Source organism: Acaromyces ingoldii (genome assembly GCF_003144295.1).
Source record: "Acaromyces ingoldii strain MCA 4198 unplaced genomic scaffold FA10scaffold_1, whole genome shotgun sequence".
In the NCBI taxonomy this organism is placed as follows: Eukaryota; Fungi; Basidiomycota; class Exobasidiomycetes; order Exobasidiales; family Cryptobasidiaceae; genus Acaromyces; species Acaromyces ingoldii.
Window position 1 is genome coordinate 1,920,341 of NW_020290247.1, and position 23,908 is coordinate 1,944,248.

The 23,908-nt window shown below is 56.4% G+C and overlaps 9 protein-coding genes across 9 annotated transcripts; 4 read left to right on the plus strand and 5 right to left on the minus strand.

The window, feature by feature from the left end:
• The first annotated feature begins 226 nt into the window (after nt 1–226).
• Nucleotides 227–3,164, plus strand: FA10DRAFT_247562 (cysteine proteinase). The gene is made up of 2 exons (XM_025519457.1): nt 227–1,633; nt 1,692–3,164. The coding sequence occupies exons 1-2, from the start codon at nt 501–503 to the stop codon at nt 3,034–3,036; spliced, it is 2,478 nt and encodes an 825-aa protein (XP_025380559.1). The 5' UTR covers nt 227–500; the 3' UTR covers nt 3,037–3,164.
• Nucleotides 3,165–3,513: 349 nt separating this feature from the next.
• On the plus strand, nt 3,514–5,042 carry FA10DRAFT_264020 (ARF/SAR superfamily). Its single transcript, XM_025520475.1, has 4 exons — nt 3,514–3,991; nt 4,051–4,154; nt 4,223–4,421; nt 4,500–5,042. Exons 1-4 carry the CDS (start codon nt 3,898–3,900, stop codon nt 4,658–4,660), a joined length of 558 nt encoding a protein of 185 aa, XP_025380560.1. The 5' UTR covers nt 3,514–3,897; the 3' UTR covers nt 4,661–5,042.
• A 90-nt stretch (nt 5,043–5,132) lies between these two features.
• On the minus strand, nt 5,133–6,182 carry FA10DRAFT_19698 (hypothetical protein). The gene is made up of 3 exons (XM_025518410.1): nt 5,780–6,182; nt 5,596–5,711; nt 5,133–5,531 (listed from the first exon to the last, which is right to left on the minus strand). Exons 1-3 carry the CDS (start codon nt 6,027–6,029, stop codon nt 5,394–5,396), a joined length of 504 nt encoding a protein of 167 aa, XP_025380561.1. The 5' UTR covers nt 6,030–6,182; the 3' UTR covers nt 5,133–5,393.
• Nucleotides 6,183–7,024: 842 nt separating this feature from the next.
• FA10DRAFT_264022 (alpha/beta-hydrolase) lies at nt 7,025–9,066 on the minus strand. The gene is made up of 3 exons (XM_025520476.1): nt 8,645–9,066; nt 7,176–8,567; nt 7,025–7,110 (listed from the first exon to the last, which is right to left on the minus strand). Exons 1-2 carry the CDS (start codon nt 8,840–8,842, stop codon nt 7,293–7,295), a joined length of 1,473 nt encoding a protein of 490 aa, XP_025380562.1. The 5' UTR covers nt 8,843–9,066; the 3' UTR covers nt 7,025–7,110; nt 7,176–7,292.
• A 377-nt stretch (nt 9,067–9,443) lies between these two features.
• Nucleotides 9,444–10,596, minus strand: FA10DRAFT_247573 (ribosomal protein L16). Its single transcript, XM_025519458.1, has 3 exons — nt 9,941–10,596; nt 9,804–9,874; nt 9,444–9,736 (listed from the first exon to the last, which is right to left on the minus strand). Exons 1-3 carry the CDS (start codon nt 10,369–10,371, stop codon nt 9,528–9,530), a joined length of 711 nt encoding a protein of 236 aa, XP_025380563.1. The 5' UTR covers nt 10,372–10,596; the 3' UTR covers nt 9,444–9,527.
• Nucleotides 10,517–12,167, plus strand: FA10DRAFT_264024 (hypothetical protein). Its single transcript, XM_025520477.1, has 2 exons — nt 10,517–10,765; nt 10,823–12,167. The coding sequence occupies exons 1-2, from the start codon at nt 10,556–10,558 to the stop codon at nt 12,125–12,127; spliced, it is 1,515 nt and encodes a 504-aa protein (XP_025380564.1). The 5' UTR covers nt 10,517–10,555; the 3' UTR covers nt 12,128–12,167.
• Nucleotides 12,085–18,770, minus strand: FA10DRAFT_19862 (ARM repeat-containing protein). The gene is made up of 3 exons (XM_025518426.1): nt 18,562–18,770; nt 15,939–18,461; nt 12,085–15,871 (listed from the first exon to the last, which is right to left on the minus strand). The coding sequence occupies exons 1-3, from the start codon at nt 18,590–18,592 to the stop codon at nt 12,273–12,275; spliced, it is 6,153 nt and encodes a 2,050-aa protein (XP_025380565.1). The 5' UTR covers nt 18,593–18,770; the 3' UTR covers nt 12,085–12,272.
• A 445-nt stretch (nt 18,771–19,215) lies between these two features.
• FA10DRAFT_264026 (SPT16-domain-containing protein) lies at nt 19,216–21,140 on the minus strand. Its single transcript, XM_025520478.1, has one exon. The coding sequence runs from the start codon at nt 21,090–21,092 to the stop codon at nt 19,320–19,322; it is 1,773 nt and encodes a 590-aa protein (XP_025380566.1). The 5' UTR covers nt 21,093–21,140; the 3' UTR covers nt 19,216–19,319.
• A 63-nt stretch (nt 21,141–21,203) lies between these two features.
• FA10DRAFT_236822 (hypothetical protein) lies at nt 21,204–23,905 on the plus strand. The gene is made up of 3 exons (XM_025519086.1): nt 21,204–21,767; nt 21,840–23,481; nt 23,547–23,905. The coding sequence occupies exons 1-3, from the start codon at nt 21,544–21,546 to the stop codon at nt 23,835–23,837; spliced, it is 2,157 nt and encodes a 718-aa protein (XP_025380567.1). The 5' UTR covers nt 21,204–21,543; the 3' UTR covers nt 23,838–23,905.
• The last annotated feature ends 3 nt before the right edge of the window (nt 23,906–23,908 follow it).

The following is a 23,908-nucleotide window of genomic DNA, read 5'->3' on the forward strand; positions in this document are numbered from 1 at the left end:
GAGGCAGCACTGTCATTCTTTCTGCGTCCCTGTTTTCGTCCAAGCCGTCCGTCTGTCTTCGAATGCGCCGTTGGGAAGAGGGGAAAGATCGCGATGGTTATAAGAAGAAGGAAGCTGATTCTGTCGGAGGACACTGATGGTCGGCCGCCCAGCTCACGTGGACGCGCACCGCTCGAATTTTTTCGCGAGGCGCCGTCTGGTCTCGAGTCGCAGTCACTTTCCTAGGCTTCTTGAACGATCGAAAAGCGTCCGTGCCTGTGCTTTGCTCGTATATCTCCTCGAGTTCTCCTACTCCCCCCCTCCTTCTTCCTTTCACCCTTCCATTACGCCGCAAGTAGCACCAGGGGCGGGACTGGATTCCAAGCCAGGTCGAAGGGAGTATAAGAGGCGTGGAAGAAGGAGTGACTACGGATCGAAGCGGCCTCTCATCGCTATTCCTAGCTTGGTCCGACCGTCTTCACACCGCCATAGGCCGAAGTAGTCTCTATAAGGGACCCATCATGGCCGATTCAGCTGGTGAGGCCTCTACATCGCGGTCGCCCATGGTCTCTTCGGCTATCTTCATTCCTGCGACCGCAGGCGACACCCTCATCTACCGGCAGGCGTCCTCGTACTCCCTCGTCGAGCCATCAGAAGCGACGTCTGGTGTCTTTTTCGTCCCTATACCCCCTCGAAGATCGCCACGACAGCTCGAGAAATCGCCGAGATCGACAGAGCGGTCATCAAGAAGAGCAGACGGAGGTACAAGACCAGGCTCGAACGTAGATAGAAGCGAAGCAAGATATGAACCCAGACTGGTGGAGAATACTAGGAAGCTCAACCTCTCGGTCGCACCGAGAGCGCCACAACCATCACTGGCCACCGAGGTCACGCTCTCGGACCGGAGCAATCCTTGTCCCAAGATCATCTTTGAACAAAAGTTCTTTCGAAAAGGTAACCACCCGCCGCCGCCGACGCCGCCACCACCACCACCAGGCGATGGCTCTTCCATGTCGCTAGTAGGGTCGACCAGTCGAGCGCCTTCGCTGTCAACATCGGTGGTCTCAGATATGACAGGAACCTTGACTTCGCCGACGTCCACATCGAATGCCAGTCCTGGTCCTTTTGCTGGAACAACGCCAACTGCCTCTGCTATCGAGGTCGAATCAAATCCTGCATCGCCTCGGCCCTCCACGAATGCCTGGAACAAACCCCGATCATGGGTTACATTGGCCACAAAGGGAGACGGTGGCGCTCTCAGCTATCGAGCACCCGCCCCGGCCTCCTCAAACGTCAGCCCAGCTTCGGGAAGCGTGCAACTGGCAGACAGCATGTCGAGCTTGCCAAGTCAGTCTCCCAGCCAACGCGCTATTCCAGCCTCGAGCTCGAAACTACAGGGACTCAATGGCAAAGCCAACGGCCATTCCCTCGCCCCCAAGCTGTCCAAGATGGACACGCTGATGGAGGATGCTGATAAGCAATTCGTTGCTCCCCTCACCTACCCACGAGGCATGATCAACAAAGGCAACTTTTGTTTCGCCAATGCAATCCTCCAAGTCCTCGTGTACTGCGCCCCGTTCTACAATCTTTTTCAGACCGTGAGCGAGAATGTTCCTCACGATTTCAACAACAGCACCCCTCTCATGGAAGCGATGTGAGTCGTCCAGCCTTTCGCTGTGTAGCAACGTCATGCTGATCAAGGACATGAACAGCATTCACTTTCTCAAGGAATTCCACAGGATCCCCTCAGCTCCTCGAGATGACGATCCGGCAGCCGCATCATCGTACGTCGACTTGATCCGCGAGGTGCAAGCGACGTCCGAGCCGTTTGTTCCCGAGTTCGTGTACGAAGCTATGCGGCTCAATAAGCGCTTCGACCTCATGCGAAGAGGGCACCAGGAAGACGCGGAAGAGTTTCTTGGATTCATACTCGACACGCTGCACGAAGAGCTCATGGTTGCCATGAAGAAGTGGCATGCACGATCGGGCTCTGCTGGCATGGTTAATGGCTCAGCGACGACAGCCACAACATCTTCAGCACCGTCCCAGCAAGGCACAGAGGAGGGCGGAGAGGAAGAGGAAAGCGAAGAGCGGGAGGTAAGGCGGCCTCTCAGTCCCTCGGAGGAAGGCTGGCTGGAGGTGGGACAAAAGGGAAAGACAAGCTTCACGAGAACCACCACTGCGAGCGAGTCGCCCATCACTCGCATATTTGGTGGAAAGCTTCGAAGCGTGCTCAAGACGCCCGGTGTCAAGGACAGCGTTACGCTGGAGCCCTACCAACCGCTTCAGCTCGATATTCAGCCAGCAAACGTCACAAGTATCGATGAGGCGTTGGAGAACCTCTGTGCCCCTGAAACAATCCCCGGCGTTTTTTCTCCAGCGCGAAATGGGCCTGTCGATGCCACGAAGCAAGTCTTTATCGAGACACTTCCTCCTGTCTTGATCCTCCATCTCAAGCGATTCGTCTATGATGAAGTTGGCGGCGTCCAAAAGAGCTCCAAAGAGGTCAGCTATGGGCCGACGCTTGACATCAACGACAAAGTGCTCAGCCCGACAAGGCGAGTAGAAGGGAAGAAAAAGTACAGGCTCTTTGGCATCGTCTATCACCATGGGCGCTTTGCATCTGGCGGGCACTACACTGTCGATGTGCTCCGGCAGGATCAGTCCGAATGGCTCCACATTGACGACACGTTTTGGACATCGGTAGGCGCGCCGGCGCTGAAGACGTCGGGCGAGGCAGGTCCGACGCCAAGTCCGATTAACAAGCGCCATGATGGAGTCGCCTATCTGCTTTTCTACGCACGCGAGGACGTCATTCAGGTGTCCTCAAAGGCGGCAGGTACAGCAGAGACAAAGACCATGGTCCTGCCCACCAAGAAAACAAACTCCCGGCTGGGAAACCAAATGCCTTTGGAAGGAGGCAGCAAAAGGGGAAGCAACAACCATTCGAGGGCAAACAGTACCATGAGCCAGGTGGCCGAAATGTCTCCTGAGAAGACGGAGCGCATCGTGCCAGGTGCAGCGGCTACCGCCTCTAAAAAGACCGCAGGGCGCTGAGAGCCCTAGACGTGCACAAACGCAATCATACACATAACAAGCAAGATCATCACAATGTCACTTCTGGCTCGCTTCATTCTCATATCCTCTTGTTCTTCTCTGCAATATAAGGGCACATTCAAAGTCATCTTCGCTCTTCATACCGGCTGAAGCTGAGTGGTTCGTACTCAACGATAAGCACAGCAAGTACCACAGGAGCCTTCTGAAAGATGTTTCGACCGAGAGAGATCTTTCTGCGCCGCTTACAAAGAAGAGCTATTCCGACCCAACCTCACTACTTTTGTTAAAGGAGGCGAACTCATTTTGCCCGTCAGCGGCCCTCCTTTCCTATAAGTCGGAGCAACGTCCCCATGAATGTTTCTAGGAAGGGCCCTTATTTGCGCACAAGCCGGACCCCGGCCAACCACGCGACTTTGACGCGAAGAGAGGGGGTCGAGGAAATTTAGCGCGCGCCCACCCCAGCGCTTCTCTCTCCTCACTCCCACTAGTCTTAACACGCACACACCTCCTCCTTCCAGACTTCCCGAACAGACAAGCTTCACGCTCCTTTGGTTCCTCAACCCCACGCCAGTTCGATACCGCATCAACTTTTCTCGAGCTTCATTCTTCAGACGGTAACGACGAGACGAGACGGAGGACGAGACGAGACGACGGTTTCACGACATTTACCCCTTGAAGTCTCACAAACTCTCTTGCCCGGTGTAAGGACACCTCTCTGAGCAGATAGCACCGGCAAGAGCTACCCATATCGACAGTCGAAAGGTGCAGAGGACGCTGTTGACGACCTTCAACAGCAAAAGAACAATCAAGCTTCAAATCTATCAAAAGGGACGACTGCACAGTCTGTAGAGTTAAGCCAAGATGGGAGGCTCACTATCCAAGGCGATGGGCAAAATCTTTGGCAACAAAGAGATGCGGATCCTCATGTTGGGATTGGATGCCGCAGGAAAGACGAGTGAGTTGCCGGCCTCTGGTTTTCTTCTGTTACTAAACTGACGGCGATCATCTGAACAGCCATTCTGTACAAGCTCAAGCTGAACCAAAGCGTCACCACGATTCCGACAGTCGGCTTCAATGTTGAGACTGTGCAATACAAGAACGTCAAGTTCAATGTCTGGGTGAGTCCTGCGTGCGCTCGTTCTTCATCACCTTGTGCCCTGAGCTGAAGCCCCGTCGCCGCTCCTAGGATGTGGGTGGACAAGACAAGATCAGGCCTCTCTGGAGACACTACTATACGGGCACCCAAGGGCTGGTCTTTGTCGTTGATAGCCAGGACCGCGATAGGATCGATGAGGCGCGACAGGAGCTCCATCGTATTATTGGAGATCGAGAGATGAGGGACTGCCTCCTCCTCGTCTTTGCCAACAAGCAGGATCTTCCCGGCGGTGAGTCTCTCCCTGCTCTGCCACTTGTACCCAGTCGACTGGCCATCGAAAGCTGACAAAGAAGCGAGGAAACAATAGCCATGTCGCCAGCCGAAGTGACGGAGAAGCTCGGCTTGCACAGGATGAGGGACCGCTCATGGTTCGTCCACCCCAGCTGTGCGACGAGCGGCGAGGGTCTTTTCGAGGGTCTCTCGTGGCTCTCTGCAAATGTCAAGGCCCAACCACCTCGAGCGGCCTGATGAATACACCTTCGCGCTCTCTCAACCTCTCCCACCGTCAATCTCTCAAAAGGAGCCGCAGCTTGTAGGATTTCTACAATCTCGGCAGGAGGGGGAAAGGGACAGAGCAAGGCACTCTTCCCTCCTCTCTCATCTTCCTTTTGGGTCCTTCCTCTTTTTTCCTTCGAAAGACGCATCTTCCTGCCACTCCTCGCGCTGTTATCTTCTTTCATCTCCGTTGCTGCCCTTTTTCTACTTTCTTCCTTTGGTAGCTGTTTCTCTTCTTCCCTTCTCTCTCTATCTTTCTCTCTTTCCTCCCATCGAACAGTGTGCGCGCTGCAGAGCTCTCTAGCGCCCCGTTCACATTTCCTCTTGTGAAATCGAAGATACCACGATTCCAAGCTGTCAATGGAGCGGGAAAGTCTTGGCTTGCCGGTGAAGGAACAAAGCAGTGTGAAGCGTGCGGATACGCCCGGAAAGATGGAGGAGATTCATGCTATGCTGAAGAGCCGAAAGACTGGCTTCATAAGCAGCTCTGAGACAATTTGGAGACTACATGGCAAAATTGGGTTAGAGAGACGGTGTTGATAAAGAGTGGTAAGATGAGGTCGAAGAGGAAGGGCGGTCGGAGGAGGTCACGGAAGATTCTGCTGCTCCTCTGTCTCTATATTATAAAAGGTTTTCTCCTTAAAAAAATGAAGGGGAAAAGGGCGCGAGTGGCAATGGAACGGGAGACGGTCTTGCCTGGCCTACGCTAGAGGATGAAGGCACCGCCGGCGACAACGCCGGCGAAGACGACGGCGAGGGCGCCGAGGCTGCTCGAGTGCGTCGTCGAAACAGCCGCATCGCGGTGGTAGTCCGCGGCCGAAGCCTCAAGAGCGGTGACGTATTGCTGCAACAAGCCAGGACTGCATCAGTCGCTCTGCGATGGGCGGCAAGAGAGGTGGTGCACTCACCTTGACAATGTCGCTGTACGAGACGGTCAGAGTGGGGTAGATCTGCGTGACGGAGTCAGCGAGCTTGGAAGCCACCTCCGAGTAGGCCGTGCCCTCCTTTCCGGCAGAGTAGCCGCCTGTTTGTCGTCCGATAGAGGCAGTAAGCAAAGGTGTCCGGCTGGTCAAGGGTCTGTCATGCTCTCACCAATAAGGTAGCTCTGGAGCGACTCGGAGTTGTAAGGAGGAGTCGACGTCGTGCTGTCGTGATAAAGGCCAGAAAAATCAGTTCGGTCCGGAGCCAGAGCTAGAGGATAAAGAGAAAAGGAAGATGCCAAGAAAGAAACAAGTTGACGGCGGAAATGAAAGAAGCGGCGGCGGATGCGTCCCAAATCCGCCTCTGATACCCTTGCTTCTTCCTTCCCGCTCCATCTTTCTTTCAAAAGCGACCAAAACATCGCATCGGACGAAGATTTCACAAGTAAACACTCACGCGCCGTCAACGCAGCCGAAGGGCTGGGCACGGGGGTCGCCGGCCACGAGGGTGCAGGTAGCGACGGGCGTCGAGGCACCCTGCGAGGCGCCACCAGCACCGCCAGCAGCAGACGAAGCCGATGACGAAGACGACGACGAGGCACTGGTCGAAGAGGGAGCGGCGGCCGAAGACGATGCGCTCGAAGGAGCGGCGGCGCTGCTCGTCGACTGGCCGACGACGGCCTGTGCCAGGAGGGCCAGCGAGAGAGGAGCGAGAGCGACGGAGAACTTCATTTCGTGTTTCTAAGAGGGGGATGCGCGGAAGGGAGCGGCAAGAATTGATGAGAAAAAAAAAGAGAAGGAAAGAGGTGTGAAGGAGGTGAGGACCGAGGGGAGGAACAGAAAAATGGAGGTTGACCGAGAGAAACACGGACGTACGCATGCTCTGAATCTGCCTGGCTCTGAGAGGGGATTCGCCCAAGCTTCTCTGGAACTTGTCCATGCCTCTCTGGCGCGTGCGGCTGCATATTTGTTTTCATTCTTCTATTTCTCGATAAACTAAAATGAAATTCGGTGCCCCCTGAGTAGTACCACCAGTGACAAGTTAGCCACTAAGCCAAGAAGTCTTCCTTGGCTTGCTCAACCTGCTCAACTATTACTAGCTAGAGTAGTGGACCGAGCCATAGAGTTCCTGATGCTGACAGACGCCGGTGTAAGTATACTCCCAGCGCAATCTGTCTTCGGTTGAGAAGTTGGGACTCCATCGTCGGCAAGTGCAGTCCGAAGAAAGCAAACAAGATGACGCATAGTTTCGGCACAGAAGGAGGGCCCAGTCGGGCTTTTCGGATTGGAGATCGAAATGTGAGCGAGCGCGCGCGCGCGCGGCTTTTCGAATTGGACTAAGCAAAGTTGGATATGCACCGTGGCTGGTCAACGGTAGAAGAACGCACCGTGGAGCGTCGACGGTAGAAAGCACACTGTCGGAAACGTCAAAGATGATCGTGGATTCGCGATGACCAAGTGTACAGACGTGAGGACACAATGACTACTCTTTTCTGAGAGTATCTGTTGGCGTCCCTATCAGAGTCACAGATCTCAAGAAGTAGCCGAAAACAGAACCATGTTCTCACAGGCATCCCGAGACTCCATCGCTGGGAGGATTAGACCAAAGTCGAAAAGGCACCAGTCAATATGCATGCTAGATTGTCCTTGTCGTCACTCATTTTGTGACGGAAATGGGTATTGCTTCACTTTGACAGCAACCAAGGGAGGACAGCATCGAGCCAGGCCTTTGGCTGATCGCACATGGGTAAATGGCCAGCATTTGGGATCTCTGCAAACGTGGAGCCCGCCTCTGTCGCCAGCTTTTTGAGCGTCTCAGGGAGCTTGCCATCGGCCGAGCCAGCGACGAGGAGTGTAGACAAGTTCTTGAGTTGCTCGACGAGGCCCTGAGCCAGCAGGTCGTAGCCTTGAAGCGCCCTCGCGCCCTTCTCGAAGCCCTCCACGCTCGTAGAGGTGATCATCGCATGTGTTTTGCGACGCACCTCGTCCGTGGCGCCCGAGCCAGGGCCGTACCATCTGGGCACCGTTGCCTCTGCCAGCGCCTCCATTCCCTTTGCGTGAGCGAGGGCGATGCGTTCGTCCCAGGCTGCGCGATTGGCCTCGGGCGAAGCGGCTTGGGTGTCACACGCCACAATGCGTGCTGCTCGATGACCGTGCCTCACGGCGAATGCCAGCGCGGTGGCGCCTCCCTGGCTGACACCCACCACGGCGTGGGCCTTATCAATGCCGAGGCCATCGAGGACGGCTGCCACATCGTCGGCCAGAGCATCAACGGTGCATGGCTGTGGAGGGATGCTGCTATTGCCATGACCACGTTGGTCGTAGGTGACGATGTTGAAGTGGCCAGACAAGGTGGGCACGACCTGGTCCCACATGGTCAGATTGGTCATGAGCGAGTTGACAAGAACGAGCCAGGGAGCCTGCATGCTGTGGAAGTGCACCCTTGTCGCCAGGTTGACGCCCTGACCAGCTTGAACGAGCCCTCGGTTGCTGGCTCCATCGGCACTGTGCGAGGACGGATAGGCGGCAGCACGGGGCGTGGCTTCCTCCTCGGCAAGGCCAGGCACCGGGCAGGGCTGGCCTGCACGCTCGTCGATGTCGAGGGCAACGAGGAATCGACTGACCATGTTGTACGTCGCACATGTCGCCACAGCCTCGGTCATTTTGCGGTTCGTTGCTGCCTCGCTTTCACTGTCGCCGCCCGTGGCGAGCGCTGCACGCAGCTCGCTAAACGTGCCTTCGGGCACCTGGACCGTCGTCGTCATGGCATCGGCAAGGCGCAGCGCGGCTGCTTGCAGGTCCGACAGCTTGCCAGGGCCAGCCGAGGTGAGCGAGGTCGTCGGTGCTTGAATATCACCAATGCGCGTCAGCTGCTCGCGCGTGACGCCGGCCAACGTGGCGACGTGCTCGTGGTGGATCCACTCAAACGCTGCCCGGTTCCGCGCTGCTACACGAAGGATCTGTTCATTTTCGCATCCCGTCAGCAAAAAGAGGGTTCATGGATGCATTCAATTCCATCACAGAGAAGAACACCCACCATAATCTCCCTCAGGTCGTCCTGGAGCGTACTGCCAGTGCGAATGGCGCCCAAGAGCTTGGACCAGCCCTCAGCGACGGGAGGCGCATTGAGGAGGGATCGGTCCAACGGCGTCAGCCCACGGGTGCCACGCCGAGCACGAATGGCATCCGCAATGGGTCCCGGCGTGTCTTTGGGTACATATGGGACGCGCACCATGGTTGGTTCGAGGGAGCAACGGCACTTGGTGAAGAATGGTTTCGTTGGTCAAGCTGGACACGAAGGACGTTGAGGAGAGTGGAGAAAAAAACGCGGACACGCCGAGTTCTTCTCCGATCGGAATTAGTTCGTCCACCAAATCGAGAGTAAAGCGTCGACAGGAAGGAAGGCAGGCTTCAGAACATAAGCATTTGACAGACCGTTGTGGAAAGTGAGAAGTCCATAACCATGCAGACAGGAAGGTAGATCGAGGAAGAGTACTTTCAGGGGAAGAAGCTCTGCGTCGTTGTATAGCCTCGCGCGTGTCCTACCATATAAATCCTTCTCTTCACCTTCCTCCGTGACGGTCCTCCAGTGCAGTCCTTACCTCTTAAATGCACATCTTGATAAAGAAAACAGGACTGCTCCCGAGAAGTGCTCTTAAGTATCCGCCTTTTCAACGAACAGGGACTAGCCAAGTCTCGGTAGTGACTGTGCTTCGATGAGCCATACCGTTAATTCGGCCTCTTTCTGACATGAAACCTCCCGTCCTGCCTTCTATTTGGAAGGTAGCATGAAGGGCAGATTCAAGTTCGACTTCTTCTGTCAGACAATGTAAAATGTGCCACATTCGCACTACAAAGGGTACGACTTTCGTCTGGACGAATCCTTCATATATTATGTATACAGATGAGGAGAAATGTCATTATGCAGTGGCAGCCGTGGCCGAAGCTTCAGAAGCGGTAGCTTGAACGGACGTAGGTGCAGGCGCAGGTTCGACGATACCTGCGCCTCCTCTGGCCGCTGCACTTCTCGCCGGAATGGAAGTCTCCACGAGGTTCCCCAGCCTCGGTGCGGTGCTCCTCGTGAGGAATTCCGTCGGGACAGGCAGCTTGGCCGATGCCAGTCGGAGTGCTGGACAGTGACGGGAATTGTCAGCTCTTCGTGCGCATCTCAGATCTGTAACAGAAAGTAAGCTCACCCTCCTTTGCCACCTCTGGTCGAATCTCGACTGGTCCTCCGACCTCAAAAATGACACGCCCGACCGGTGCTCTAGCAATAGCAACATGTGTCCGTCAGCAAATCCGAACCTCAGCGAGCTGGCTCGCAAGCACTCACCTGCATGCCCAGAACTCAAAACTGCCCTTTCCCTTGCCCATTCTTGTCTCGTTGCCCTTCACGCACACGGGGATATCCGGAAACACTCTCAGAAACACCTGGGCGCCCTTGACGACTTTGAGCTTGCGCTTGAGGGCCGTCTCTGCACTCTGCAGCTGTTTCGCCGAGAGCCGAGCGGGAGCCAGAAGCCTCAGCCCGTACTCTCCTTCGTTCAGGGTCGTGCCCTTGAGGGAGCCGCCCGTCGGCATGGGGACCCGGCCTTTGTGCGCCTTGCGATACTTTGTCCGACGAGGCGCGAGCTGAGATTTGTTCCTAGCAAAGATGGTTGGCCCATTCGAATGAATCGGAGATCGCGATGAGGACGCAACGAGTCCTGCTGATGACGAGCGAAGGGACAGCCCCGCCAGGGCGCTCGTCAGTGACGAGAACATCCTTGTCTTGTCTTTTGGTGAGAAGTGAGACTGCAGGTTTAGGGCTGGGCAGGAAGAAAAGATGTGACCGACTAAAACTTTGCACGTGGGCTAAGATGACAGAAACTGAAGAAGGTGCACGGACTTTTCTAGGCCATTCTCAGCCATCAAACACTACAGCTCACGACAGGTAGTGACGGGAACCATGGTTGGCAAGCTCAATTACTCAAAGTGGGACAACCTGGAGCTGTCGGATGACAGCGACATCGAGGTTCACCCGAATGTCGATAAAAAGTCCTTTGTGCGATGGAAGCAGCGCGACATTCACGAGAAGCGAGAGGTGCGCAAGGCCGAACTTGATGGGTTCAAGAGGGAAAAGGACCTTAATGAGGAGCTGGCGCCCAGACTTGACGAGGTGGGTCTCCTCTGTAGCACTCAAGAGGGTATTAGCACAAGCTTACTTGCCGTACAGATCTTGGAAGGAGCACGAAAAGAAGGAAGCTCGTACTACTCGCGAGAGGTTTCTAGATTGACGGCCGACAGAGCCTCGCGAGGCAACAAGGATGGACCCAATGGACCGACAACAAATGACATGATCCTCTCCCTTCTTCTGCAAATCAACGACGAGCCTAGCGTCAAGGGCAAATCATCGTCGGATCTCGATGAGGCTCTCGTTGCCAAGCTTCAAGAGCACAAAAGGAAGCTCGCCGAACGGCAGACTGAGGTAGCGAGCAAAATTTCAGAGATGGAGGAAGAGGACCGAAGAAAGATCACGAGCGACTCGTTGAGGGAAGGATGGAGCGGAGGCCACGTCACCAAAGCCGAATCAGAGCCAGCGCTAGCATCCAAGCCGGCTGCGACAGCCAACAAGGGCAAGGGAAAGATGACGGAACAGAAGATCGAGACATTGAATGCGTCTAGTCTCTCTCCCGACTCGGATGCAGAGGATGATGACGACGATGAGAGCGTTCCCACCATGACGCCTTCGATGCGTGATTTTCTGTCTTTACCTCCCGTCATTCCCTCGTCGCTGCCCCTCTCGCTCTCGAGCCTCCCCGCCAACTTCAACCCGTCGCGCGATGTCAAGAATGAGCCATTCGAGCAGGCGCTCCAATTTCTTTCCAAGAACAAATCTCTATTGCGCGAAGACAGCGGCACGACGGACGCGCTCCTCGTCGAGGCCTTTCAAGCGGCGATGCGCTCCGACGCCAAGCGGGCACGGAGCTGTGTTGAAAAGGGCCTGCTGGTGCAATATTGCAACAAACTTGGAAAGGACGGCGTCAGTCTGTTTTTCAGGCGGATGACGAGCACAGACGGCAAAGCCGCTGTGGTGTTCTTCAATGATGTCCTCTCTACGCACGCGCGCATCATGGAGCGATCAAAGGTTCTGTTGGCCGAGCAAAACCAGCAGCCTTCCTCTGGAGAGGGGGGAAAGGCAGGTGAAGAGCAGATTCAGCTCGTCGCCGAAGATCCGTCTACCGTCATCTCGTTCGAAGTCCCCGATGGCCCACCGCCGGAGCACCTCACACTCGAGGGCGAGGGGGTAGAATCGATGGATGTTGAACAAGTTCGCGTCTTCCTGCAGCGTCGTTGGGACATCTACCAAGGCTTTTCCGACGACTTCCGGCAGGCCCTGGAGACGAGGCAGCTCGATCGGGTGAATGAAGTGCTGGGGAAGATGAACGTCGAAGAAGCCGAAAAAGTCGTGGGCTTGCTCGACGAGGCAGGAATTCTGAGCTTCAGCTCCAAAGAGGTCAGAGATGAGACTGGTAAATAGCTTCTCTCAGAAGGACGCTTTCGTGGTCCTGTATTGGAGAGTTTCATGAGGCGGATTGTGCCAGTTCATGTATTATGCTTTGAGTACAGGAGAGAAAGCCATACAATGTGAACGATTGAACGAGAAAGAAGATACAGTGATTAGCTCAAGAGCTTGTGTCCTTCTCGTGATTGTCCCGCCGAGCTGTATCCAAATTTGGTTGCTTTTGCTGTGTCGAGGACGACGAGGTTGATTCATTTGAGCCGAAGAGGACATGCGGTGGCTCTTCAGCGCCTGGAGACCGGAGGCTCTCGATCTTGTGCAAGGCTGCGTTGTCATTGGCGCCCTTGGCATCGATCGAGAGCGGTCTTGCCTTTGTGTTTGCTCCAGCTGTAGTCGGCGGGGGCACAAGCTTTCCACCGTGGAAGCTCGACCGCTTGTCGACAACGAAGGCCAGGAATGGATCGGCAGTAGCACCAGCCTCGGACTTATGCTCTGCTTCTGATCCATTTGCGACTAGCTTGAAGGGCCGTTCTGGCGAAGTGAGAGAGGCTTCCTGTGAGTCTGCAGACGGAGACGAAGACTGTAGCTGGACTTGTGGGAAAGCCCGTTCTGGCGAGTCAGGCCCGACGCTGAGGAGATGATGAGGTTCGTCGTCCATGTCTTCTTCTTCGAATGATGACGGCGTTCGGCTCGCCTTGTCGACTTCGTCCACTGAAGGCAGGGTGATGCTATTACTATCTTTTGCATACCGATCCTTGGTCTCGTCAACATCGTCGTCGTCGTCGTCGTCATCTTCTTCCTCTTCATCGTCGTCGTCGGCATCTTCAAACATGCTCGAGTCGCCTTCGGCACTTTGCTCCAGCGGCTGGTGCTGATAGAAGTCCGAAAATCTCCTGAGCCCCACCTCGCCTGGACTTGAGGAAGATACCTGGCTCTCTGGCCCTCGATCGTCATCGGCGTCCTCGTCCATCGCAAATGGCTCCGTCTGGCTCTGTCCTTCCATGAGCATCATCATCATCGAGTCGCCATTGGTCAAGGTGCTCTCGTCTCGTGGAGGACGGTGGGGGCCACCGTCAGCAGGACCCAAGACCAGATCTCGGCGAGGGGCCTCCTCTTCTACCTCCGCCGTGATCGTCTCATCTGGCTTTCGTGCTGGATCGTCGGGGCCAAGGACGCCGAGGATGATATTCCGGACGTCTGCCGATCGATCATGCGTTAGCCTCCGGAGCAAGTCGATCAGCTCGTCAGAGCGCGATTGCGGCGAGGCATAGAGCTCCTCGAGCCGACACATGAGGGCAACAGCCTTGGCCAGAGCGATTCGAACGTCAACGACAGGGTCGCGTCCCAACGCAACCAGGCGACCCAAGAGGAGCATCTCGACCGACGAGCGCTGTACGCGGTGATGAAAGAGGGCCTGCATTGCCATGAGGCAACCGACTCGAGCACGGTACGACTCATTCTCGCCAATGTCGGCCACCATGCCGAGGAAACCATCGGCGACAACCTGGTCGTGCTCTTCAAAGATTTGATAAAGTGTCGGGACCGAAGTGACGCCCGCAGCGCGGACGGCGCTGACGACGTCGACGATAGCATCGCGCATCAGATGGACCAAGGTGCCTTCGTCGTCGGAAAGGAGAAACTTGGGCGCTAGACTTGGAATCAGCTGCACCAATTTTTCCCTCAACCTCCAGCTCGAGGCAAATGTCGTCTGCCACATTCCATGCAGCTTGCGCAGCTCGGCCTCGCCATCGACGGCATCGACGTGAGACAGCAGCACATCGGCATGCTCCAGAGCAGCAGCTCGCACCTCGATGTCGTTGTCCTCTACCAGAGCTCGACGAAAGAGCGGCAGAATGTCTTGGCTCGCCGCCTGCGGCCCAACGATCTTGGCGACTTCATGCAAAGAAGCCGCCAGGCTTCGTCGCACCTTGCCCGACACATCCGTGCACAGGTCCTGGTGAATGGCGCGCAGTCTTGGCCACTGCTCCTTGCCTACAGTCAGGAGGACGGCAGGCAAATTGTAAGCCATGACAAGGGATCGTTCGGGATCGGAGCGATAAGCACCACCCTCTGCACTCCACGTTGAGGGCGGAGCGTTCTTCTTCCGCTTGGTGACGCCGTTGGGGGCATGGCCAAAACCAAAGTCGGTCAAGAGTGACTGCCTTTGCATGTCCGATGCCATGAAGCCGCCATTTGACCACGAATCGGCGTCTTGATCGATCGATGAGCTATCGTCCTCCATTTGGGCGTCATCGTCCACTTCCTCCTGCCCATCAAAGGGCTCACCGAGGTAGTGCCGCAGCAGTGGCTCAGGCACGCCCTGCGGATCGTTGTAGAAGAGGTAGATGACTTCGCCAATCGTCTCCAGTGCGGCAGCCCGCACGTTGCGCGAGACGTCCAGCACGAAAGCTCGCATCGTCGGCACCACATTCATCCGCCTTGTCTCCGCGTCGACACGAGAGTACATGTTGGGCAGCGAGAGACATGCCGCCTGACGGACATGCCAGATCTTGTCTTTGCAGCACTCCATGAAAGCGGGCAGAAGCTGATCTGTGAGGACCTGAGCGTCGACGACGGAGCGAGCGAGGGCGCCCATGGCAATGGCGACTTCCTTGCGGACAAAAAAGGCGTCGTCGCTGTGCAGCCGAACAATCTCTGGAACGATACGCTCGACGAGGACGTCTTGCTGGACGAGCTTGTCGGTGCTCAAGGCAGCCAGCAAGCTGACAGAAGCCATCCGACCAACAGCGGCCTCTTCGTCGATGTGGTACTTGCCAAAGGCGCTCAGGACAGGGGAAGAGCCCTCGTACTGGTCCTGAGACCAGTCTTCCATCGTCTGACTCTGCACATGGGGATCGAAGGAGACTTCCTCGGCTGCAAGGCCATCGTCGAGATCATCGTCCTTTTTCCCGTTGGCCTCTTCCATGTCGACAATATCGTCGTCATCGTCATCGTCTCTCTTCTCGATTCCGTTGATACCGACGCCATTGGCTATGGGCTCTGCCTCGTCCATGTTGAAATCGATCTGCTCGAATTGACCGTCGTCTTCCTGCTCTTCCTGCTGCGAGGTCTGGCTCTGCAGCTCAGGACCTTGATTTTGCTTCTCGTCGGGAACATGGTGATCACGCTCCTGCTCCTGCTCCTGTTTTTGACTTCTGTCTTGCTCCTCCATCGCATCCTCCACGCCGTCATCTTCCGGCCCCTCGGGGTTCGCATGAAGCTTGCCAATGGCAAAGGCAACGTTATCCAAGAGCTCCGCCTCGACGAGTTCTCTCTGATTTGGCCCGAACTGGTATGGCGCCAACTGAACCCGAAGACCTTCCCGCGCCGCAGCATCTCTAACGAGCGCCGTTGTCTCTTCAAAGGCTTCTGTCAGTTGAGGTTCGCCGACTTGCTGCGACTGCTGCTCGCCTGGCTCTCCCAGGATTGCCAGGCCGTGGAGACGAGCAAAGAAGTGAACAAGGGCCGCTTGGGCTGACCCGGCCAGTTCCGCGTTGGAGTTCAAGAGAAGGGCACAGAGCATGGGCGTGAAGATGCTGACGGACAGCCGGGGCCGTGTTGCACGTTCCACCTCGTCCTCGGGCACTGACTCCTTGCCTTGATCGGCATTGACGGGTGCGCCATTGTCGCCTTCCGTGTCCCTCGACTCGCCCCTCCCAGCGCCTAGGCCCTCGTTGCTTGTTTCCGTCAGTGGGCAGTTGCGAAAGAAGAACCACATGACCTTGTGCAGGTTAGGCACAAAGGCCGAGCAGACCTCCAACTCTACGTTACGCAGAAACGTTAGCCATCAGAAACGAGGCAACCAATTCAAGCAGAGAAAGACACCCACCATCGCAAGCGAGACCGTTGAGGAGCGGAATGACGTATTCGACTGCGTCGCTCAGCTCGACATCAAGGATCCAATCGGCGAGTGAGCGCGCGACGAGGACTCGGTGAAAGGCCATGTCGCTTTTGGCAAAGAGGAAGATCCTCTCGAGTGTCGTAAGGCTTTCCTCGCTTGGCTGCGCATCCATGCTCCCTTCTCCATCTTCGTCGTCCTCATATTCGACGGCAGCCGATGCCTCGCCAGGTATTCCTTCGGCCTCTTTCGCCGTTGGCATCGGACCATCAAAGGGAGAAGGTCCGTCGACGACGCCCGAAGAAAGCGTCAGGAACGGTCGCAGCCCCGCCGCATCACTGCTCGAAGACGAGGGGGAGACACTGTCGTCCGACGACTCTTCACCTCGTATTCTCTCCTCTGCCCTCTCAATGACACTGGATCGCCAGCCCATGCTCTCGTCGTCACTGCTCCTGAAATAGCCGAGAAAGCCCTCGTTTGCAGGCACAGGAGGCACGACGGGCGCATGGGTCAGGCTTGGACGCCTTGGTGCGACTGGCCTTGCCGCCTTGGCTTCCTCGGTGGCGGTGGAGGGTACTCCAGCCTCCTCGCCATCGAGCTCATCGACGAATCCTCCGTCGTTTACACGGGAAGAACCTCCCTCCCCTTCTTCTTCTTCTTCTTCTTCATCATCATCTTCGTCGTCGTCCTCATCGTCGCGATCATCATTTGTGCCTACGCTCTCTCGACCGCTGGAGCCATCTTCTGACCCAACGTCATCGGGATCGTCGCTCAATTCGTAGCCCGACCTCGGCGGCATGCCGATGAAGCTCCTAGTCTTTGGCGGACTCTCTGCCCCGCCAATTCCGTCTGCCGCCAAGACTCTCGGACTCAAAGCTGGACTACGTGCTCGTAGGAAGCTTTCGGGTCCAAATGACCCCGGGTGGTAATTTGTAGGAGAGGTCGACGGCGCGCTAGAGTCAACCCATCTAAGAGAGGGTGAGGAAGCATGTGGAGCTGTTGGGCCGTGACTGTCATCTGCCATTCTCTCATCGCCATGCAACGCCGAGCTCTTTTCACCCGAATTCGAAGCTGCTGAAACCTCTGCAAGGGCGTGCTGCGGGTTCACCCTCGTCGAGGCTTGTCCAACCGGGCTGAAAATTTTTGTAATGGGACTGCTGCTTTCACCCAAAGTCGAGGACGATGGATTGTCTCCTTGATCAGAGGACGCAAGTGTCGGAGATGGCGAAGAGCCGGAGCGTGTCCTGGCATGACTCTGTTGGAAGTCAAGCGCCTTCTTTGTTGCTATCGGCTTTGGCACAGCCAGTGCCGGACGTGAAGAAGGCGACGAAGAGGGCGATGACGGCAGAGCGGCTGGCGATAGTCGCGGGCTGGAGGAGGCCAGACCACTACTACCAGACCGTTTTCTCTCGTGCCTCGAATGCGCCATTGATGAAGGTGACGGCGTCCGCTGAAGCCGCAGCACGGGCGAGTGCGACATGTCTCGTGTGAAGACGGGCGAGCCGGCAGCCAGCTCCTGTCCTCCACGACGACGAGGGCTAGATGGTCCGGGGACCGAAATTGCCGATGCAGGTGTTGGAGAGTACTCATCCCTCAGCGAAGGAGGTACTGGCGTGTAGGCAGATGTGTGCCGTCCGTGGCCCGCTTCGTGAGATCCGTCCGGCGATTGGCGCGGGTCGTCAGCCACCCAGACCGTGTCGATGGGCAGCTCCGGGTCGGGATTGAGGGACAGAGTCCTGGCACTCGCATTGGGCGACAGTAGCGGCGAGGGTATTCTTGGGATTGGCTCTGCGCCTCCCGACAGCTTCCTCCCATGACTCTGTCCGCCAAACGCCTGAAGTCGGGGCGACAGAGGCATCGCGAAGGCCCTTGACGGCGAAACCGCCCTTCTTGCCATTGATGCAGGGGAAGACGAGGTCGAACGAGGCGAGTTAGCGCTGAGTGAGCTGCTGGGATTTGACGCGGATCTCTCCATATGCCTTGCGAATGCTCCTCGTCTCGATTCGGGCGACGAAGAGGCCGAGCTGCCGTCGCTGCCATCGCTGCTCCCCGCTGAGTGGGGTCGCCACCCGGCCTCGAGCATCTGTAAATGCGCATGCGGATGGACGTGTCCGCTGTGCGATGCACTGGCTGGGGGAATCATCTGCGGCGAGGCGACTCTGGCTGGGACGAGGTGCTGGAGCAGAGCGTGATGTGCATCGTTGCTCGCAGAGCCAGGGCCAACAGATGCAGGCGTGAACAGCGAGCCACTTCGCATCGTAGGGCTGAGATTCACAGACCTCGAACGAGAGTGCTGATGCCTGTGCGACGACGGCCCTCCGCCTCCATGTGTAGTGCCTGGCGAATTTGACGTTGCTGTAGATGCTGATGCTGATGCGAACGCTGAAGAGGAAGGCGAGGAGGACAGGGAAGGAGAATTTGCTGGATGGCTTGATGCGAGCAGAGGGGAAGAACCACTGCCATTGGATGATATCGGCGGCGGCGGCGGGGATGATTGCGGAGCCAAACCTTGGTCTGAGCCAAGCGGGCGAGGGTCAGTCTCAAGGCCCGCCTCTCCCACCAGATATTCACCCTCTCCTCTTGGCAGAGAAGAAAGGCCACATCGAGAACTCACCGCTTGCTTCGCCACTACCGTGCGCAGCCATGGTTGTGACTGTTGCTCTCCTTCGCCCTCCTCTGCCGACCGGCAAGGGCGAGAGGCAGTCTCCTCGAAAAGCGTCCAAGTGCGAGCGGCCGTCTCCTTCTACCAATTCGACAGCAGCAAAGGGCACACCTCCGTTTCTCAACGAGGATCACCTGCGCCGCCCGTGGAAGATGGGTTGATGGTCTGGACGGTGACGGGTGGGGGTTGACGACGACTGAAAGAGTCTTCTACGAACCTATCGCGTGAGACCGCGGAATCATTCGCAAATTTTTGTCCAAGTGTCCTGTGTTCTTCGATAGCTGCTCGGGTGCACCACTACTTCGAAGCAGTGGCAGGCCTTCTATCCTGTAGCCCACTCCTATCTCTGCAGGGCTGGAACGGATAAGAGAAAGAAAAGGAAAAAGTGGGCGAGCCGCAATGACACGAAGGGCGCCCTGCGTCTTTCCTCGTCGTCAGTAGTCCTTGTCGGATTCGATGTCTCTTGGCTCTCTGCTAAACATCCGTCGACCGAGGAAGTGCGCGCGACCTGAGAAAAAAAAAAACACAAAAAAAAAGAAACACCGGAGCTTTTATCCACGTGGCCTCTCATGTCGTCTTTTTCGGTCACACCTCGTCCGTTCGGGCTTCATGTAAAGGCAATGATGAGAGAAAGGAAGTGACAGCGAGGAGTCCCAAAAGTACAGTATATTGTTGTGTGGAGAGAGTGAACCGGGTGAACTGCAGTTCACTCAACGCTTCTTGCTGCTGCTAGCCTTCTTCTTTGGCTTCTCGTCATCGCTGCCCACACCCCGGTCGCGCCGGTCATCCGCCCTCTTGGCCTTCTTCTCCATCTCGTCCCAGTCCTCTCCGCTATCTTCATCACTTCCGCTCGCGTCAGAGTCATCACTGTCGTCGCTGCTGTCGAACTCGCTGCTGTCTTCGTCTTCGCTTGTCTCGTCCTCAAATACCTCTTCGCTGTCGACCTGGTCTCCAAAGTCACTACCCGAAGCCGATTCGTCAGACCCGTTTTCGGAGTCTGAGTCCGAGTCGCCAGACAGAAATGACCATCCTCCTTCTTGGAAGAACAAGTAAGGGTCCTCGCGGACCGTCGACAGAATCTGACCCCAGTTGAGATTCAGAGGACCCTCGGTGACGCAGATGTCACAAGAATCGAGGAACTCCTTGATGGGGTCGAGATTCTTGACGTCGATCGAATTTATGTGGATGGGTGGCTTTGAAAAATCGCTGTTGATGATGACCATGTCGAAATTCTTGAGCCCAAAAGAGACGCGTTCAAGGTGCACGCACTCGATCTCGGAGAGGGTCACGACAAAGAAGGGAGGGTCCGTTAGGTGGACGAGGCAGTCGGCTGTTGGCTGGAGCAAGACTTGGGTCCGGACGGGGACACCATCGAAGCCCAGTTCACGGAACGGTATATCAACGGTGAAGCGATTGTCGTAAGCCGCTGCAATCTGTCCTGCAAAGGCCTTGAATTCCTTGTTGAGGATACGCCTTCGCCTCCTCTCCTCTTGCTCCAGCTCGATTTCGTCTTCGTCGCCGCCACGGTACTTGCGCTTTCGGTTTCCAGTCTCATCGTATTGTACGTCGGTTGCTTCGCGGTAGAATTGAACGTCCTTTGTCTTCTTCTTCCCTACAAGAATAGGTGCCTTGAGGTGGAAGTGAATGATGACAATCATCTCGCTGTCGCAAGGCTGGAAGAAGAGATGCTTGATGTTGTTGAAGAGCACGTCGATCTTCTGGTCGGGTCTGACCGGTGAAGCGAAGCGAACGCCATTTTGGTGGATCTCTAGGCTGCCCGGCACCCTTTTTCCGTCGAGTGCAGGTCGAGGGAAGAGCTCGACGAGGGTAGGCACCCTGCCCTTTGTCAACACGATCTTATCTTGCTCGACAACGTCGGCCATCTCGGCCATCTCGGCCAGGGCCTTTGTCGCCGCCTTTTTCAGCTCGGAAATGTCGCGGTAGAGTTCGCTAAAGTGTTGCGTGTCCGACGAACGGAAGGACATGCTGCGCACGAACGTCGCATCGGGGTCTTCGAACGGCACGTCCTCCTTCTTGCCCACAACTTGTCCGGGCGAGATGAAGTTGAAACGAAGGTAGGTAAAGTCACCTTCGTCGCTCTTGCTGAGGTTCTTGAGCGTGTTAATGTGAAAGGGCACAGCGAATCCATAGATGGGAAGGAAGATGGACTGGGCCTTGTAGTCGATGAAGATGCGCAGATCGGCCGTCTTGCTCGGCATCATGTGATCCCGCTTGTAGCTTTCGAACTTTTTGAAGGTCTTGCCGTTCTCCTTGGAGCCCTCGCCATCCTGATTTGCGAAGCGGCCGAGGCCGTCCTCTTGCTTCTGCGCTTGGAGCTCCTTCTGGTGCGCCTTCATCTTGTTGGCCGTGTTGAGGTCCATCTGGTCCCCTTTGTTGCGGCTCCTCAGCGTCTTGCCGCCGGCCTGGATCCCCTGGGGCTCCTTCTTCTTTGGGGAAGGCTTGTCGCTCGAAGTGGAAGCCATGGCTGCGCACGGGGTGGTGTTGGTAAAGAGAGGAGAGAGAGAGGAACAATGTCTGCACGCGCGTCATTTACAAATGCATTTTTCAGAGGCGCGGTGAGCCTGGAACGCTCACGCGTCTGTCCACGAAAAGCGATCTTGACGGTCGCTATTGCGCGCTTTCTCGTCGAAGTACAGTGAGCTACGAAAGCTTAAGAGCGCGAACTTCGAGCAAGCTGGCTGGCAAGACTGGACTGAGACTCAGCGAGTCTTATCCCTCTGACCTTCAAGGTCGCTTAGCAGGTAAAAGCTGCTGCCTTCGACAGAAGAGGTGTCGCGGGGTGAATTGGTCTTCTTCCCACATGGGAGCCGAATTTAAAGATCACGATTAGCCTCTCACGTTCCTGGTCAGCTATATGTTCGTGCAACAACACCGGGCCCTCCCGCTTCAGGACCTTCTCTTCGTGTCGACAAGATGTCGAATTGGTGGAGAATGAGGCTCTCGCCGAGCAGGGGCGGGGAAGATGAGCAAGAAGAGGGCCCTGCGAGGGCTCGTGCCAAAGGACAGATCACTAGGCTACCTGGGGGGAACAATGCGGTAGGCGCCTTCTGCCTGAGCCTCGTTGCCTTCACGATACAAACCGAAGCTGCTCAGTACGTGCAACAGACATTAGGTTATCGGAAACCATTCTTGTCGCTGTGAGTCTCCTTGGCCTTTGGCTGTCGTTAAAGGAGGTATCACGCTGACGACAGACGACTGGTCTACTGTAGCTACGTCGGCCACAGCGGATTCATTCTGCTCTTTCCCATGCATCTCGCCTACCTCCGCCTGACCCATCCCGAGATCCCCCTGTCTCACTGGCTCCACCTCATTGCGCAGAACCTGCATTGGCAGGTCTCGACACCCACCAATGCTGTGCCCCTTCCAGCGTCGGATCGAATTCGTCGGCGGATCAGCTCCTTGAGCTTGCGGCTCTCACAAACGCGCGACGATGACACGCTCCAGCAACGCCTCGAACAGGAGGAGGAACAACAGCGCTTTAGCAGCCGTCACCGAAGCAACAGTACACCGCCGCCTTTTTCGTCGTGGATCGAGGAGCGGGTGGGGTTCAACCTATGGAAGCTCCTCCGCCTCCTCGCCGTCTTGACTTTCGGCCTCACTGTCCCTGCTCTGAGCTGGTACTCGGCAGTGCCACTGACGACAATGGCGGACATCACAACAATCTACAACACCTACGCCGTCTGGGCCCTCGTCTTTTCCATCTGGTTTTTGGGAGAGTCGTGGGAGCGCAGAAAAGTCTTTTCGGTCCTTCTCGCATGTGGGGGTGTCATTTTGGTAGCGTATGGCGGTGCAGAGCACAGGAGAAGGCCGAGAGAAAAGGACCCAGTGTACGGCAAGCCAGGACAGGGCGACGATCCTGTAGCCAATGCGACCATGGCAGCTGCTGGGATGGCGGCCCGAAGTGCGCTCACACACCTGGCCGAGAGGAAAGAGGATGATCAGAGCGGGCAGAACCCTGTACTGGGAGACCTGCTCGCTTTCATCGGCGCAGTCACGATGGCAGCATACGAGATGGCGTTCAAGGTCGTCGGGACGCTACCTGATGAGCAGGGCCAGAACGAGCGATACTCTGCCGTCAGCCGGGACAGGACTGCAAGGGCACAATCCTACGCAGGCTACAACAGGGCAGGCTTGACAACGGAGGAGCAAGGCCTGCTTGGAGAAGAGGAGGAGCAAGGAGGAGAAGGAGATCAAAAGAAGAGCGGAGAAGAGGAAGAGGAAAATGGCGAGCCACAGCATATCCTCGGCGACGATGACGAAGACGACCAAGCAAGGGCACGAAGCACCGAGAGGACGGCGATCTGGAATGATAGCGACATTAGCAGAAATGGTTCGCCTTCGTCCTACCAGGCTATCGGCCCGCAAGCCAAGCCTGGTGATGAAGATCCTTTCGACGCAGGCGACCTAGGTCGGACTTTGACCGACGCGGTCCCGACGAAGACAGACAGCAAGCGCAAGAGCGTCAAGATCAACGAGGGCGAGGACGCCCCTCGCGTGACGGAAGAGGAGGTTTCGGAAGACGCATCGGAGGAAGAGAGCGTGGTCGAAGATGCAGACATCGAAGAAATCCAAAAAGGCAGCACGAGGCTGCACAGGACCAAGTCTGCCTCGACTGTGGGCCGCAGCAGCCTTCGCAACGTGTTCGATGTCGACGAGGAGGAAGACGAGCAAGGAGATCAAGATCAACTCGCTGGAGCGAGACCGCGGTCTGTCCGAGTGGGGTCCTCGATGAGTGTTGCATCGACGATGCACCAGAGGTGGATGCCACCGCCGCTGCCCTTTGGCTTGCATGCCATTATCATCACGAGCGGCATCGGTCTTGTCACTTTTTCGACATTGTGGATCGGCATTGTGGGTGTCTGACTTCACATCCTTCGCTTACCTCCTTTTACTGACTCCATTCCCCTCCTATCTAGCCAATCGCCCACGCCCTGTCACTCGAGACTTTCGAGCTGCCGCACAACTTCCGTACAGTCCTTGCCATCTTTCTCGTCGTCTTCATGGGCGTCATCTTCAATGGCTGCTTTTCCATTCTCCTGTCGCTCTGGGGCCCCGTCTTGGCCTCCGTCAGCTGCCTCCTTACGACGGTCCTAGTCTTCTTTGCGGACTTGGCTCTTGGAAACGAGTTCCATTGGATCTCGCTCCTCGGTTGCATCTCAATCGCTGCTGGCTTCGGCGTCCTGGTGTCGGGAGGCAATATGCATTAGAAATGGCTCTGTCGAAACGAGAACTCTGTATCATAGCAAGTAAACAACCAGCCAAATCACTCTTGCACATG

Coding starts and splice junctions, on each gene's coding strand:
- FA10DRAFT_247562 (XM_025519457.1), top strand. CDS start 501: ATGGCCGATTCAGCTGGTGAGGCCTCTACATCGCGGTCGCCCATGGTC. Junction 1,634..1,691: donor ACCCCTCTCATGGAAGCGAT/GTGAGTCGTCCA, acceptor GGACATGAACAG/CATTCACTTTCTCAAGGAAT.
- FA10DRAFT_264020 (XM_025520475.1), top strand. CDS start 3,898: ATGGGAGGCTCACTATCCAAGGCGATGGGCAAAATCTTTGGCAACAAA. Junction 4,155..4,222: donor ACGTCAAGTTCAATGTCTGG/GTGAGTCCTGCG, acceptor CGCCGCTCCTAG/GATGTGGGTGGACAAGACAA. Junction 4,422..4,499: donor CAAGCAGGATCTTCCCGGCG/GTGAGTCTCTCC, acceptor AGGAAACAATAG/CCATGTCGCCAGCCGAAGTG.
- FA10DRAFT_19698 (XM_025518410.1), bottom strand. CDS start 6,029: ATGTTTTGGTCGCTTTTGAAAGAAAGATGGAGCGGGAAGGAAGAAGCA. Junction 5,712..5,779: donor GCTCCAGAGCTACCTTATTG/GTGAGAGCATGA, acceptor GACGACAAACAG/GCGGCTACTCTGCCGGAAAG. Junction 5,532..5,595: donor CGTACAGCGACATTGTCAAG/GTGAGTGCACCA, acceptor GGCTTGTTGCAG/CAATACGTCACCGCTCTTGA.
- FA10DRAFT_264022 (XM_025520476.1), bottom strand. CDS start 8,842: ATGGTGCGCGTCCCATATGTACCCAAAGACACGCCGGGACCCATTGCG. Junction 8,568..8,644: donor ACGACCTGAGGGAGATTATG/GTGGGTGTTCTT, acceptor GAAAATGAACAG/ATCCTTCGTGTAGCAGCGCG.
- FA10DRAFT_247573 (XM_025519458.1), bottom strand. CDS start 10,371: ATGTTCTCGTCACTGACGAGCGCCCTGGCGGGGCTGTCCCTTCGCTCG. Junction 9,875..9,940: donor TTTGAGTTCTGGGCATGCAG/GTGAGTGCTTGC, acceptor TGCTATTGCTAG/AGCACCGGTCGGGCGTGTCA. Junction 9,737..9,803: donor ACCAGAGGTGGCAAAGGAGG/GTGAGCTTACTT, acceptor GTCACTGTCCAG/CACTCCGACTGGCATCGGCC.
- FA10DRAFT_264024 (XM_025520477.1), top strand. CDS start 10,556: ATGGTTGGCAAGCTCAATTACTCAAAGTGGGACAACCTGGAGCTGTCG. Junction 10,766..10,822: donor TGGCGCCCAGACTTGACGAG/GTGGGTCTCCTC, acceptor CTTGCCGTACAG/ATCTTGGAAGGAGCACGAAA.
- FA10DRAFT_19862 (XM_025518426.1), bottom strand. CDS start 18,592: ATGGCTGCGCACGGTAGTGGCGAAGCAAGCG. Junction 18,462..18,561: donor CGGTAGTGGCGAAGCAAGCG/GTGAGTTCTCGA, acceptor CGCTTGGCTCAG/ACCAAGGTTTGGCTCCGCAA. Junction 15,872..15,938: donor CAACGGTCTCGCTTGCGATG/GTGGGTGTCTTT, acceptor TGCGTAACGTAG/AGTTGGAGGTCTGCTCGGCC.
- FA10DRAFT_264026 (XM_025520478.1), bottom strand. CDS start 21,092: ATGGCTTCCACTTCGAGCGACAAGCCTTCCCCAAAGAAGAAGGAGCCC.
- FA10DRAFT_236822 (XM_025519086.1), top strand. CDS start 21,544: ATGTCGAATTGGTGGAGAATGAGGCTCTCGCCGAGCAGGGGCGGGGAA. Junction 21,768..21,839: donor CGGAAACCATTCTTGTCGCT/GTGAGTCTCCTT, acceptor GGTCTACTGTAG/CTACGTCGGCCACAGCGGAT. Junction 23,482..23,546: donor CGACATTGTGGATCGGCATT/GTGGGTGTCTGA, acceptor CCTCCTATCTAG/CCAATCGCCCACGCCCTGTC.